Here is a 16,234-nt window from a genome sequence, read left to right on the forward strand (position 1 = left end):
CTTTTGTTACAATCCACAGTTATTGATAAGTCTTTGCCAACTTTGAACCAACTTGGCCTTTATCCCTTTGGTTAGTGTGCTGCATTTTAGACAGGTGATTGTTATGGTCAAAATAAGAACCTGGATCAAATTTCAGTTTTACCTCTGTTCTGCTTGAGCCTTGCTTGAAAACAATAGAAGAGTCTCACATGAGAGGCAACAATCAACAACACGTGCTTATTTATATCCTTATGTTAGCAGTGAGAAAAACGTTTTGTTTAAGAGAAAAAAGTTTAAAATCTCAGGTTTGCTCAGGTTTCCAAACTGGCATGAGTATCCTTCAGAAGCTTTTTTTTTTTTAGAGTGTGCCATGAGCCAGACTGTTGCTTTGGGAGCTGTTGGCTTGCAGGCTCCAGTATTCAGATTTATTTAATACCAAACTGTCAGCACTGCACCTTTCACTGGGGCTTCACTTTAATGTCGTAGTAGACTGCAGTTTCTAAACATGTTTATAAACCTCCACATTGTATTTTAGCACAAGTGACAACTGTAGTTAAATTGTTATACCTCATTTTTTACAATTAAAGTTTACTTTTAGGTTTTAGTTTTCATGAAAAAATATCAAATCATATGTGTAATGCAGTTTGGCTTTTTTTTGGATTAATATAAAGAGGCATCAAAGTTTTTGATTTTGCATTACACACACTATGATTTTCTTAAAGAAAGGATTTTTCCTGTTTGCAAGAATAGTAGGATTGCTTTAGTCTTAATCTATGGCAGAGTGAGCAGAGCTGAGTCAGCCCCAGACTGTCTGCTCTGTGACATTTTTGCAGTGCATTACTGCTTACAGCTGCTTCAGGGGCAGAGTGTTGTGCTTTACTTTGGGTCAGCAGTCTAGCACAGTGTGGGGAAAAAAGACAATGGGAATACCAGCCTTCCACAACAAAGACACTGTTTCATTTTGACCTCGGATGGGAAATTGTTGTTTGGCGGCCTTTGTCTCGCATGACACATTCTTTCTTTTGGTTTAGACTTCCCAAGTGTCCCAAAGCATCCGCACAGATAGACATGGCCTGCTTTCCACAGTTTCTTGTCATATCCTCCCTGGTCAACAAGAAACAAAAGAACATTCACTTGGTTCCTCTTGGAAATGAGAGGAATGGGGTGATAGAAACTAGAAAATCCCCTGCTGTACTGAGCTCACCCTCGGCAATGAGGTGACCCTCTAAGGAAGAATGAATCACCTTACAGTGGAATTCGGGAATGACATCCGTATGTGTGGAAACAGACATTAATACAATCAGTTGTGGTCTTTGACTGCAGGATGACCAATTTCAAATTGGCTTCATTCAAACTAATGTCTAAAAATGTTCAGGGAAGAGAAATGAGTGATGGAATATATAATTAATTTGTGCCCACTGAAGAACTGCTTACATTAAAAGGCTTATAAGTGCTGCAATTATAAGGGGGTATATAAAACCATTGATTATGCACCTTGACAACATAGACCTATTTTTATGGGTCATTAGGTTTATAAAAGGAGGATATCAGTATATCTTTGTCTCAGGTTGTTTCTGCTGAGCAATCCCTCAGTATTTGTACAGTGGAAAGCTGGTGAGAAGTATTATAATAAAGTAAAATAAGAAGCATTAGAAAGTTTACAAATGAGAGGAGGCCATTTTACATATTTAGCTTGTTTTGGTTAGCAGTTAATTCATCCAAGGATCTTACTCAGCAATCTCTTGAAAGATGCTAGGGTATCGGCTTCAACAACATGTCTGGGTATTGTTCCATTCTCCACTCCCACATCCCTTTAGATAAAGAAGTATTCCTGTTCTCAGTATTAAATTGTGTTCTTCAGAATTTCCACTTGTGCCCTCTGGTTTGTTTTTCACCTTGTTTATTCTTAAGAAATCTAATGGGTTTACTTTGTTAGTGCATTAGTACCGAAACATGTCTGCCTGTTCTGTGCCAAAACTATTTAATACATATTTTTGTCCTTCCCCTGCCTGAGACATATTGACTTCTTCCTTGAAGAAGGAACTCGTGAATTACGTACTCATTTAGTATATCAGCTGTTTCCCTTTCATTGTTTAGAAGTCTTACTTTGTACTCCTAGATACACAGTATGTGACTTAATCCTTGATGGTTCTTTTGCCATTGGAGTGCTCTAAATATCTTATTTAAATTTTACTTAATTTATTTTAATTGGAGGAGCAGGTGGGAGAAGCTGGAAAATTCCTCTCTCACACTCTGCTCATTCTCTGAACTGAGATGAATATGGTGAACAAAATTTACAGGGGAGAAAAATATTTAATATATTTGGCTCTGATAAAACTGCAGTTGTCTTCCAGGATCTATACAGTAGATGGTTAATTACAAGTCACAATTCATGATTACCTGTCACAGAAAAATATTTTCCTTCAATTAAAAGAACACAATAGTATTTCTCTGAAACGTATGCTGGAAAGAGTAAACTTTTAAGCCTTTCATTCAGCACTGCTCCTTGTTTTATTGTTTGGCGAGATAATTTAAGGACTTTAGATCAAAGTGTAGCATTACTCTCAATCTATACTGATGTGATGATGAATATAGCATTTTTTCATTCATATTCATGAATGAAATTAGATATTCATGGAAAAGTGGAGTCTAGGCTTACAAAAGGCCAGTAGGCAAAAAAAAGATTCAGAGACTTTCTCATGTGACAGAACAGCAGACTGTACCTGCTACAGTCAATGAACTTTCTTCAGTTCTCTGTGTTTGAAAACACAAAGCAGAGTGGATCCTGCCATAAGGGGCTATGATTTTGTCCAGGGGATTAAGTAGTGATTTACAGAATTCTGTAGTTCCTTTTTATTTCTATTTTATGTATCATAAAACCCCTGTGAAATTGCTAATTGCTATTTGTACTAGCATATTAGCACTGAGCAGTAGAGGCACACTTTGTTTCTGACAAGATCTGTTAGTATTTGCTCTGGAGCAGTTTTTTTAGATTTACATTTATCCTTTAAATATAGCCTAAACCCACAGACACCCACTTACTGTCAGCATTCTTCACTATTACTCAGCAAGTGAAGGATTAACCATTTGGCTGTACTCCTACCTGATCTTGATTGCCTTTTGCCCATTCATGCAGCCACTATTGAGCTCCATCTTCAGGGTCTAGAGTCTGTGAGCAGCACTGCCAGGGCTTTGATTTCCAGAGGCTTTGAGTCCTTTGACCCATTGGCCACTTTGAGCTGCCCTTCTCACAGCCGTCCTAATAAGTTTGCAACTACCATTCTAGTAAATCCAGAAACATAGTGAATTGTTATGTTTTCTTTGCAGGCCTGCGGCATTGGATAGGAAACCTGCTGAGCTCAGCACCCTGAATGATGTTGGCTACCAAATTCGGATCTGAAGAAGCCATAGGAACTGCCTATTCTTTTTCTTTCTATGGTGCTCTTTTTTTGCACTTTATCTTGAAATCTGTTTTAAATCTTTTATCTTTTTAATGACACTGTGCAAATTTATATATACTTGATATTTTTATCATTCTTGAAAGGTCTCAAAAGGACATGCGATTATGTACAGTGCACAATGAAAATAGGTCACTGAAAAGGAAGTGAGAGGTGAAGATTTTAATCACCTTTTTGGTGATTATCCCATGTCTACATTTATGTTGACCGAGGTCATCATTTTTTTTTTGAGCTACCATCTTCTTTAAGACATGAACAAATTCTTCTAAGAAGAAGGAACTTGTGTTTTGGATCAGGAAGCATTGGGCACTATTAAGATATTACAGGACTCTTCAGCATGAACAAAAGTCAAAACTGTACACTCCATAGACTGTCCTTTAAGTGGAGTAATTATGTAGCAAACAAAGAGTTTTAAGATTTTATTTATATATGTATATTGCAGTAGAGAATTCCTTTAAGGGATGCCCTTTGAGTGTACAGTTGGGACAATGTGTTCTCCAAATGTTTCTGTTGTAATCTGTGAAGTAGCATAACGTATCTTTAAACAATATTCTTTGAAAAGTATATTTTAAGACGGCTGAGTACCAGTGGATTAGCCCAGCATTTGAGATCAAACGTCTCCCCTGAAGAATCTTGGTGAGCTCTGAACAGCCAGTGGTTCTGAGAAGAAAATACGCTTGGAATATAAGCCAACCAATGAACAAGGCTGAAAAGAAAACAATATGTTCTGTGGGACAGAAATACAAGCCTCTGCTCCTGTCAGGCTGATTTTTCTTTTCTGTATGCCTACACTTCATTCCCAAGAGCATCCTTAGTAAAGACATCTATGAACTCATCACTTACTTAACAGGGAGCTATTAAAATGCAAATGCAATAGGTGTTTGGGATATTCAGGTAGGGAGCTGTGTCCGCACATGTAGGCTCAAAGGAATAGGTAACAGCCCATTCCGTGCTGAAAGGTAAAGAAAAGAAAGACACTTGGCTGCTTCAGGTGTGATGAACATGTGACTTTCAAGCGTTTGTGATGCTTTATAAAACTGTTTCAAAGACTAACAGGTATTCAAGCACTGCATCTTTTATTTCAAGAGTCCTTTTTGAAAGGATTCCTGTATTACAGAAGAGTAGAAGCTGTGCATAATCTTAAATTAGCAGTTCTAGTTTGTATGGAATGTTGAGGGAGTGAGTATAGTGTCATGTGAAGGTCAGGAGATCTGCACTCATCCTGTGACTGGTTTAGCTACAATAGAATCCATTTGTTTAATCACTGAGCTTTTTGTAAGAAATCCAGTATGAACCTGAAAAAAACGTGACACGAGAGTCACTAAGCACATGGATATACTAATTGAGTAGCAATATAAATTAAAAAGGGCTCTCTAAAATCATGTGATGTGGTTCTGGATGGTCCCTTAGTGTTGGCACATAGTTTTTCTAAAAGTATTAATTACATTATTGCATACCTTCAAACTGCTAGATGCAGCAACCTGTGAGTAATCAGCTATATAATTCTTATCTGCACCACAAGAAACAAAATTAGTGTCAGTGTATTGTAACCCAGGGCTTTTCACGGCAGTAATGACAGATATAGAAGAGATCATGTAACTGGAGATATCATTATAATGGCATAAAATATGCTACTAATTGCTACACTGTCCATTCCAATCCACAAAGTATTTTCCTAATTTTAGTATTGTTGTTGCCTAATACGGTTCAAAACACTTTCTTGGATAGGAATGGCTTCATAAATGTATTCTAAGCATTTTTACATGTTTAAGTACTTTAGCATTCATTATTCAGTCCAGAGGTAATTTTTAATGGAGTTATGATGGCAACTTACAAAGGAGGGCAGGCTACAATTCGAAACTGAGTTAAGGTAAATTGTCGGCAAATATTTCTAATCCCTTGGTGAATTGATTACCTCTGTATGTGGGTGTAGAAATTACATTGTATGCAGAATGTGTAAGAAGGATAATTCTCATTTTAGTGTGACATGGCCTTTGGGGTTGGTATCAGTGCTTTGTAAATGGCACATTTGTTCTGATCCACAGCATGTGTGTGTGTATATATATACTGAATGCAAATTAAGAGGATGGTTTTTTAATGAAAATCTGAAGAGAAATGCAAGGATTCAAACCTTTATATTACACTTTAGCATTTTGGAATAAATTAGCAAAGCTTTCAGCAGGAGCCAGTTTCGTATTAACAGGTCTTTAAACACTTGCTCAGCATTTAGAAGCACTGCTCTTCACAATGCGTCTCAGCACCAAGTTTTCTAATATGCTATAGCTGTAGCTGCTCAAGAGAAATGATGTGAAACTTTACTTTGCAATTAAACTATTATTTTAGTGTCTGATTTTACTTTTACCAAAGTCTCATCTCCTTTGATTTAGGTAGAAAGTTTAAAATCGAAACATACCTCGTTGTAACGGCACTCTGTTATGAGTGGGGAAGCAGTCAAGGTGCACACATAAAGGTCTTTTGTATTGGTAATTTAATAGCACAGTTTGGTATGACCGTTTTACTGAGTTTGTGTGACAGAAAAATTATATGTGATATTTTTATGTTTAATGTGGATATTGATTGGAACTCATTTTTTACTTTCAGCACAAAGATAATTGCTAGCATTTCAGTTACTTCATGTCCTCTTCACTGGTCCTTCCTCAGTGTGAGCACACAGAAGATGTTTTCTACAGATTGGTGAATTTCACACTATTAATGACTTCTAAGGACTGATTTAATTTGTTTTTTACAGTTTGGAATGATTCTTTTGAAAGCAGTCAGAGTGCACAAATAATGCACACTTCTCACAATAACGCACAGACATTTTAGTGCTAAAATTATTTTTTTTGTTGGTGGCTAGTTGTTGGGTGCCAGTTTTATAAAATAAAAATACCTATTTTAAGATTTTATATCCAGAATGGAATCTTTGCAGTCTTTAAAGGAAAATAAAAATGTCTTTAGTATACACAAGGAAAAGTAGTTGCAGGAATCATGAATGTTTTTTTAAACATACTGGTATCTCGTATAACTGTTAGCCTGACACATTCTTTTCAACTTGTGTTGTGTGCTGTTAATATCCATCTAGCAGAACCTGTAACCTCAACACTTTAAAACGTCATTAACAGACATGATTTGGTAACATTTGTGGAAGTATTAGACCCAATGTTTTGTATTTTACCAGTGAAGATACTGTTACATTTAACCTTTTTGAAATTTGTTAGTTGCTAATTTATAGCATTCTTGCCCATCAAGTATAGGCCGTTTTACATGATTTTGGTGAGGACCTTGACATACTATTAATGTAAAACTGAATTTCAGGGCAGAGTGTTTTGTAAGCATCTGGAGAAATTCACTTTAAGCTGTAACTCTACAACATATGAAATACTGTTGTCTTTCCTGTTATGTTTTCTTCAAAGGTGTACCTATGAAGATTGTGTTTTTCATAGTGAAAATTGCCCTTATTCGGGCTGCAATACTTTACCTAAATATGCTGAGCAAATTAAAGCCTGTTTCAATGCTCATTTCTTCTCCTGGTATTGCTGTGGAATGTGGTTTAGTACAAATACTACTCTTGATTTTTTTTTTACTGTTCTGCACTGTAAACAGCTACATTTTCTCTATCTTTTTTCTAATCATTGGAAGTATGTACTTGGTAGACTAGAATCCCTCAATCCAACAGATGACTGTAATGTTTTTACCTAGCATGTGTTTTAATAAACAATGGAATTTTCTTTGTAACTTGCTTGTTTCTCCCTCTGTTTAACCACATCCTGGTGTTGCTGATTTCAAGAGTTCCTTTGGTATTTTGTAGCCTGACTGTTGGTCATGCTTGTATTGTGGTAGTGTTAGTTAACTTAGTGTTCATTTGTCCCCATATATCCTCACTATAATCACTGCAATGCATGTTTTTAATCAAAGTAACCACTGTTGTGGTTGATTAACTGTTAAATAATAGAAAACTCTTCTATTAAGAAGGTGTTTGTTTGCATAAGAAAGATATGTTATAAAAGACAAAGGATATAAGGTAAGAATACAAAGGACAATGAAAAAATACATATGAAAACAAGAATGGAGTAAGAAAATATACAATATGTAAAAAAGGTAAAATAAGGTGAGAAAGATAAAAGAAATATATGATAATTAAAAAAGACAAATTAATGTTATTGAATTAAAACACATTTTTTGGCAAACTTCCCAAATGCTCCTTTATCTTTCAGATGGGTTAGAGACTATTTTCTAACTGGATCTGAGATAAGGTGTTTCCCTGACAGCCCCTCATCTTTGGTACTTCTCGCATGCATGTTTCAGATGGTGTGAGCAAGCTTTTCATTGCTAAGAGTTGTAACATTCAGTTCACATGTAGCCGTGGGCTTCAGATCACCTGGTTAAGATATTTGTCCTGAAATAGCTGCTGTGGAAGATACTTTACAATCATATACTTAGAATAATTTAAATACCTACAGAGAAATTCTACAATGAATCTCTGAAGCCCTACAATTGTCAGTTTTGTTCTACAAAATGTTAAAATGTTCTACAAACCAGGACATATGAGACTAAAACAATCAGAACTACTGAAAAAAGGTCTTGGAAATGTATTTTCTTCAATACCATATCTTCCTTGAAAATTTTTTATAGTCTACTGAGAATGCTATGAAAATGATATTTACATGAGCAAGCATTTCAGGCCAGAGCATCATTTGGATTACAAAAAAAGATTAAATGTTGACTCCAGCTATACATCTATCTGCACATTAAATAAACCTAAGAGAGTTTATCCAGTAGAACACGGTTTCTGACAACTTTTGGTCTGACTCCCTTTTGGAATGGAACTACTGAACGGTGCAATATAAAATATAAGCAGAGAAAAGTTTCAGAAAAAGAATTCAGATACGAGCAAATTACCACTTGTCCTAAAGTTCACTTGGGACCTAAAATCCAGCTCTGAGTATAAAAAGTATAAGTAGTGTGTGAATGCTAACCCTAACCCTACCTGGGGTGTCAACTGAGCCTCCCTGGACATTGGAATTCGACATGTTCCCCAAACCAAAAGGTCTGAGTGGGAAACAATCAAAACCGTTGATCAAAACTCTTACAATTAAATGAGATTCAATAATGCTTGGTTACAACTGTTGATCAGACTGACTCAGTTTTGGGATTCAGTTTCAGTGCATTGCACTGCGCCACCCAGGTCCCAGAGAAATTCTGAAAAAAAAAAATTTAAGCAATCTTTATATGAGTCTCTCTGGGCAGCGGATCTTGACATTTTCCCCATACCAAAAAGTATGAGTGGGAATCAAAACAGTTGATCAAAGCTCTTAAAATTAAATGAGATTCAATAATGCTTGGTTACAACTTTTGATCGGACTGACTCACATTTGGGATAAAATTACCGCGCGGTGCACTGCACTACCCAGGCCCCAGAGAAATTCTGAAAAAAACATTTTCAGATAGGATTAAAAAAAACACTCATCCTAAACCTGATTTGGGCCCCAAATTCCAGCCCTGGGCTGAAAAATTGTCTAAGTAGTGTGTGAATGTTAACCCTAACCCTACCTGGGGTGTCAACTGAGCATTTCCGTAATCTCTATCTGGACTTCTCTGGGCATCGGAATTTGACATGTTCCCCATACCAAAAAGTATGAGTGGGAAACGATCAAGACCATTGATCAGAGCTCTTTCAAGTGAAAGAGATTCAATAATGCTTGGTTACAACTTTTGATCCGACCGAGTCATTTTTGGATTACAATTAGCGTACGGTGCACTGCACTACCCAAGCCCCAGAGAGTTTCCGGAAAAAAAAATTCAGATAGGAGTAAAAACCATTCGTTCTAAAACTGATTTGGGCCCCAAATTCCATGCCTGAGCTTAAAAATTGTCTAAGTAGTGTGTGAATGTTAACCCTAACCCTACCTGTGGTGTCAACTGAGCATTTCCGCAATCTCTATCTGGACTTCTCTGGGCATCGAAATTTTGACATGTTCCCCATACCAAAAAGTATGAGTGGGAAACAATCAAGACCATTGATCAGAGCTCTTTCAAGTGAAAGAGATTCAATAATGCTTGGTTACAACTTTTGATCTGACCGAGCCATTTCTGGGTTACATTTAGCGCACGGTGCCCAGCGACACCCAGGCCCCAGAGAGTTTCCGAAAAAAAAAAATCAGGGACCCAAATTCCAAGCTTGAGCTTTAAAATTGTCTAAGTAGTGAGTGAATGTTAACCCTAACCCTACCTGGGGTGTCAACTCTGTCTGAAGATATCTGGGATTACATGAGTTTCGGAAAAAAAAATTCAGCTAGGATCACGAAACCACTTTTTGTCAACTTGACTTGGGCCAAAAATCCAACACTGAAAATAAAAATTCTGAAAGTAGTGTGAAAATGCTGATGCTTACCGTATATGGGGTGTCCACTGAGCAATTCCGCGAACTCTATCTGAAGTTCTCTGGACATAGGATTTTGACATGTTCTCAAAACTGCCGCGTGGTATATCGCGACAACCAGGCACCCCGGAGTTTCTGAAAAAGAATTTTCAACTAGGATCACGAAACCACTTTTTTTCAACTTGAGATGGGCTAAACATCCATCAATGAAAAAAAAAATTCTGTAAGTAGTGTGTAAATGCTGGTCCTTACCTTACCTGGGGTGTCCACTGAGCATTTCCACGAACTCTATCTGAAGTTTTCTGGGCATAGGATTTTGACATGTTCCCAAAAACAAAAGGAACGAGTGGGAAACAATCAAGACCACGGATAGAAGCACTTGCATTTGAATGAGTTTCAATCATGCTTGGATACTTGTGTGATCCAACTGACTCAGTTATGGAATACAAATGTCACGCGGTGCATCGCGACAACCAGGCACCCCGGAGTTTCTGAAAAAAAAATTTCAGCTAGGATCACGAAACCACTTTTCCTAAAATTGACTTGGGACAACAATCCATCCCTGAAAATAAAAATTCTCTAAGTAATGTATAAATGCTGATCCTTACCCTACCTGGGGTGTTCGCTGAGCATTTCCGCGAACTCTATCTGAAGTTCTCTGGGCATAAGATTTTGACATGTTCTCCAAAACAAAAGGAATGAATGTGAAACAATCAAGACCACGATAAGAAGCACTTGCATTTGAATGAGTTTCAATCATGCTTGGGTACTCGTGTGATTCGACTGAATCAGTCTTGGAATACAACTGCCGTGTGGTGGATCGCAATATCCAGGCATCCCGGAGTTTCTGAAAAAAAATTTTCAGCTAGGATCACGAAACAACTTTTCCTCAACTTGACTTGGGACAAAAATCCATCCCTGAAAACAAAAATTCTGAAAGTAGTGTGAAAATGCTGATGCTTAGCGTATATGGGGTGTCCACTGATCAATTCCGCGAACTCTATCTGACGTTCTCTGGGCATAGGATTTTGACATGTTCTCCAAACCAAAACGAATGAGTGGGAAACAATCAAGACCACGGATAGAAGCACTTTCATTTGAATGAGTTTCAATCATGCTGGGATACTCGTGTGATTCGACTGTTTCAGTTTTGGAATACAACTGCCGGGTGGTATATCGCGACAACCAGGCACCCCGGAGTTTCTGAAAAAGAATTTTCAACTAGGATCACGAAACCACTTTTTTTCAACTTGAGATGGGCTAAACATCCATCAATGAAAAAAAAAATTCTGTAAGTAGTGTGTAAATGCTGGTCCTTACCTTACCTGGGGTGTCCACCGAGCATTTCCACGACCTCTATCTGAAGTTCTCTGGGCATACGATTTTGACATGTTCCCCAAACCAAAAGGAATGAGTGGGAAACAATCAAGACCAAGGATAGAAGCACTTGCATTTGAATGAGTTTCAATCATGCTTGGGTACTCATGTGATCCGACTGACTCAGTTTTGGAATACAACTGCCACGCGGTGCATCGCGACAACCAGGCACCCCGGAGTTTCAGAAAAAAAAATTTCAGCTAGGATCACGAAACCACTTTTCCTAAAATTGACTTGGGACAACAATCCATCCCTGAAAATAAAAATTCTCTAAGTAATGTATAAATGCTGATCCTTACCCTACCTGGGGTGTTCGCTGAGCATTTCCGCGAACTCTATCTGAAGTTCTCTGGGCATAAGATTTTGACATGTTCTCCAAAACAAAAGGAATGAATGTGAAACAATCAAGACCACGATAAGAAGCACTTGCATTTGAATGAGTTTCAATCATGCTTGGGTACTCGTGTGATTCGACTGAATCAGTCTTGGAATACAACTGCCGTGTGGTGGATCGCAATATCCAGGCATCCCGGAGTTTCTGAAAAAAAATTTTCAGCTAGGATCACGAAACAACTTTTCCTCAACTTGACTTGGGACAAAAATCCATCCCTGAAAACAAAAATTCTGAAAGTAGTGTGAAAATGCTGATGCTTAGCGTATATGGGGTGTCCACTGATCAATTCCGCGAACTCTATCTGACGTTCTCTGGGCATAGGATTTTGACATGTTCTCCAAACCAAAACGAATGAGTGGGAAACAATCAAGACCACGGATAGAAGCACTTTCATTTGAATGAGTTTCAATCATGCTGGGATACTCGTGTGATTCGACTGTTTCAGTTTTGGAATACAACTGCCGGGTGGTATATCGCGACAACCAGGCACCCCGGAGTTTCTGAAAAAGAATTTTCAACTAGGATCACGAAACCACTTTTTTTCAACTTGAGATGGGCTAAACATCCATTAATGAAAAAAAAAATTCTGTAAGTAGTGTGTAAATGCTGGTCCTTACCTTACCTGGGGTGTCCACCGAGCATTTCCACGACCTCTATCTGAAGTTCTCTGGGCATACGATTTTGACATGTTCCCCAAACCAAAAGGAATGAGTGGGAAACAATCAAGACCAAGGATAGAAGCACTTGCATTTGAATGAGTTTCAATCATGCTTGGGTACTCATGTGATCCGACTGACTCAGTTTTGGAATACAACTGCCACGCGGTGCATCACGACAACCAGGCACCCCGGAGTTTCAGAAAAAAAAATTTCAGCTAGGATCACGAAACCACTTTTCCTAAAATTGACTTGGGACAACAATCCATCCCTGAAAATAAAAATTCTCTAAGTAATGTATAAATGCTGATCCTTACCCTACCTGGGGTGTTCGCTGAGCATTTCCGCGAACTCTATCTAAAGTTCTCTGGGCATAAGATTTTGACATGTTCTCCAAAACAAAAGGAATGACTGTGAAACAATCAAGACCACGATAAGAAGCACTTGCATTTGAATGAGTTTCAATCATGCTTGGGTACTCGTGTGATTCGACTGAATCAGTCTTGGAATACAACTGCCGTGTGGTGGATCGCAATATCCAGGCATCCCGGAGTTTCTGAAAAAAAATTTTCAGCTAGGATCACGAAACAACTTTTCCTCAACTTGACTTGGGACAAAAATCCATCCCTGAAAACAAAAATTCTGAAAGTAGTGTGAAAATGCTGATGCTTAGCGTATATGGGGTGTCCACTGATCAATTCCGCAAACTCTATCTGACGTTCTCTGGGCATAGGATTTTGACATGTTCTCCAAACCAAAACGAATGAGTGGGAAACAATCAAGACCACGGATAGAAGCACTTTCATTTGAATGAGTTTCAATCATGCTGGGATACTCGTGTGATTCGACTGTTTCAGTTTTGGAATACAACTGCCGGGTGGTATATCGCGACAACCAGGCACCCCGGAGTTTCTGAAAAAGAATTTTCAACTAGGATCACGAAACCACTTTTTTTCAACTTGAGATGGGCTAAACATCCATTAATGAAAAAAAAAATTCTGTAAGTAGTGTGTAAATGCTGGTCCTTACCTTACCTGGGGTGTCCACCGAGCATTTCCACGACCTCTATCTGAAGTTCTCTGGGCATACGATTTTGACATGTTCCCCAAACCAAAAGGAATGAGTGGGAAACAATCAAGACCAAGGATAGAAGCACTTGCATTTGAATGAGTTTCAATCATGCTTGGGTACTCATGTGATCCGACTGACTCAGTTTTGGAATACAACTGCCACGCGGTGCATCACGACAACCAGGCACCCCGGAGTTTCAGAAAAAAAAATTTCAGCTAGGATCACGAAACCACTTTTCCTAAAATTGACTTGGGACAACAATCCATCCCTGAAAATAAAAATTCTCTAAGTAATGTATAAATGCTGATCCTTACCCTACCTGGGGTGTTCGCTGAGCATTTCCGCGAACTCTATCTAAAGTTCTCTGGGCATAAGATTTTGACATGTTCTCCAAAACAAAAGGAATGACTGTGAAACAATCAAGACCACGATAAGAAGCACTTGCATTTGAATGAGTTTCAATCATGCTTGGGTACTCGTGTGATTCGACTGAATCAGTCTTGGAATACAACTGCCGTGTGGTGGATCGCAATATCCAGGCATCCCGGAGTTTCTGAAAAAAAATTTTCAGCTAGGATCACGAAACAACTTTTCCTCAACTTGACTTGGGACAAAAATCCATCCCTGAAAACAAAAATTCTGAAAGTAGTGTGAAAATGCTGATGCTTAGCGTATATGGGGTGTCCACTGATCAATTCCGCAAACTCTATCTGACGTTCTCTGGGCATAGGATTTTGACATGTTCTCCAAACCAAAACGAATGAGTGGGAAACAATCAAGACCACGGATAGAAGCACTTTCATTTGAATGAGTTTCAATCATGCTGGGATACTCGTGTGATTCGACTGTTTCAGTTTTGGAATACAACTGCCGGGTGGTATATCGCGACAACCAGGCACCCCGGAGTTTCTGAAAAAGAATTTTCAACTAGGATCACGAAACCACTTTTTTTCAACTTGAGATGGGCTAAACATCCATCAATGAAAAAAAAAATTCTGTAAGTAGTGTGTAAATGCTGGTCCTTACCTTACCTGGGGTGTCCACCGAGCATTTCCACGACCTCTATCTGAAGTTCGCTGGGCATACGATTTTGACATGTTCCCCAAACCAAAAGGAATGAGTGGGAAACAATCAAGACCAAGGATAGAAGCACTTGAATTTGAATGAGTTTCAATCATGCTTGGGTACTCGTGTGATCCGACTGACTCAGTTTTGGAATACAAATGTCGTGCGGTGCATCGCGACAACCAGGCACCCCGGAGTTTCTGAAAAAAATTTTTCAGCTAAGATCACAAACCACTTTTCTTCAACTTGATTTGGGCTAAAAATCTATCACTGAAAATAAAAATTCTGTAAGTAGTGTGAAAATGCTGATCCTTATCCTACCTGGGGTGTCCACTGAGCATTTCCGCGAACTCTATCTGAAGTTCATCGGACATTGGATTTTGACATGTTCCCCAAACCAAAAGGAATGAGTGGGAAACAATCAAGACCACGGATAGAAGCACTTGCATTTGAATGAGTTTCAATCATGCTTGGGTACTTGTGTGATCCGACTGACTCAGTTTTGGAATACAACTGTAGCGCGGTGCATCGCGACAACAAGGCACCCCGGAGTTTCAGAAAAAAAAAATTCAGTTACGATCACGAAACCACTTTTCTTCAACTTGATTTGGGCCACAAATCCATCACTGAAAATAAAAATGCTCTAAGCAGTGTGTAAATGCTGATCCTTACCCTACCTGGGGTGTCCACTGAGCATTTCCGCAAACACTTTCTGAAGTTCTCTGGGCATAGGATTTTGACATGTTCCCCAAACAAAAAGGAATGAGTGTGAAACAATCAAGACTATGGATAGAAGCACTTGCATTTGAATGAGTTTCAATCATGCTTGGGTACTCGTGTGATTCGACTGAATCAGTTTTGGAATACAACTGCTGCGTGGTGGATTGCGACATCCAGGCACCCCGGAGTTTCTGAAAAAAAATTTTCAGCTAGGATCACGAAACCACTTTTCATCAACTTGATTTGGGCTAAAAATCTGTCCCTGAAAATAAAAATTCTCTCAGTAGTGTATTACTGCTGATCCTTACCCTACCTGGGGTGTCCACTGAGCATTTCCGCGAACTCTATCTGAAGTTCTCTGGACATACAATTTTGACATGTTCTCCAATCCAAAAGGAATGAGTGGGAAACAATCCAGACCAAGGATAGAAGCACTTGCATTTGAATGAGTTTCAATCATGCTTGGATACTCGTGTAAACCGACTGACTCAGTTTTGGAATACAACTGCCAGGCGGTGCATCGCGACAACCAGGCACCCCGGAGTTTCAGAAAAAAAAATTTCAGCTACGATCACGAAACCACTTTTGTTCAACTTGATTTGGGCCAAAAATCCATCACTGAAAATAAAAATTCTCTAAGTAGTGTGTAAATGCTGATCCTTACCCTACCTGGGGTGTCCACTGAGCATTTCCGCAAACTCTATCTGAAGTTCTCTGGGCATACAATTTTGACATGTTCCCCAAACCAAAAGAAATGAGTGTGAAACAATCAAGACCAAGGATAGAAGCACTTGCATTTGAATGAGTTTCAGTCATGCTTGTTTACTCGTGTGATTAGACTGAATCAGTTTTGGAATACAACTGCCGCGTGGTGCATCACGACATCCAGGCTCCCTGGAGTCTCTGAAAAAAATTTTTCAGCTAGGATCACGACACCACTTTTCTTCAACATGACTTTGGCCAAAAATCCATCCCTGAAAAAAATATTCTCTAAGTAGTGTGTAAATGCTGATCCTTACCCTACCTGGTGTGTCCACTGAGCATTTCTGCGAACTCTATCTGAAGTTCTCTGGGCATACGATTTTGACATGTTCCCCAAACCAAAAGGACTGAGTGGGAAACAATCAAGACCACA

General features: G+C 38.7%; 1 protein-coding gene across 1 annotated transcript in view; it reads left to right on the forward strand.

Moving 5' to 3' along the window:
• vash2 (vasohibin 2) overlaps positions 1 to 7,169 on the forward strand; it is a 31,610-nt gene extending 24,441 nt beyond the window's left edge. Inside the window, exon 7 of the mRNA XM_088909627.1 lies at positions 3,307 to 7,169. Coding sequence (XP_088765753.1) covers positions 3,307 to 3,379 — 73 coding nt within the window. The 3' untranslated portion in view covers positions 3,380 to 7,169. The remainder of the gene's footprint in view (positions 1 to 3,306) is intronic.
• Positions 7,170 to 16,234: the final 9,065 nt, after the last annotated feature.

Source organism: Atractosteus spatula, chromosome 2, assembly GCF_055471065.1.
Source record: "Atractosteus spatula isolate fAtrSpa1 chromosome 2, fAtrSpa1.hap1, whole genome shotgun sequence".
In the NCBI taxonomy this organism is placed as follows: domain Eukaryota; kingdom Metazoa; phylum Chordata; class Actinopteri; order Semionotiformes; family Lepisosteidae; genus Atractosteus; species Atractosteus spatula.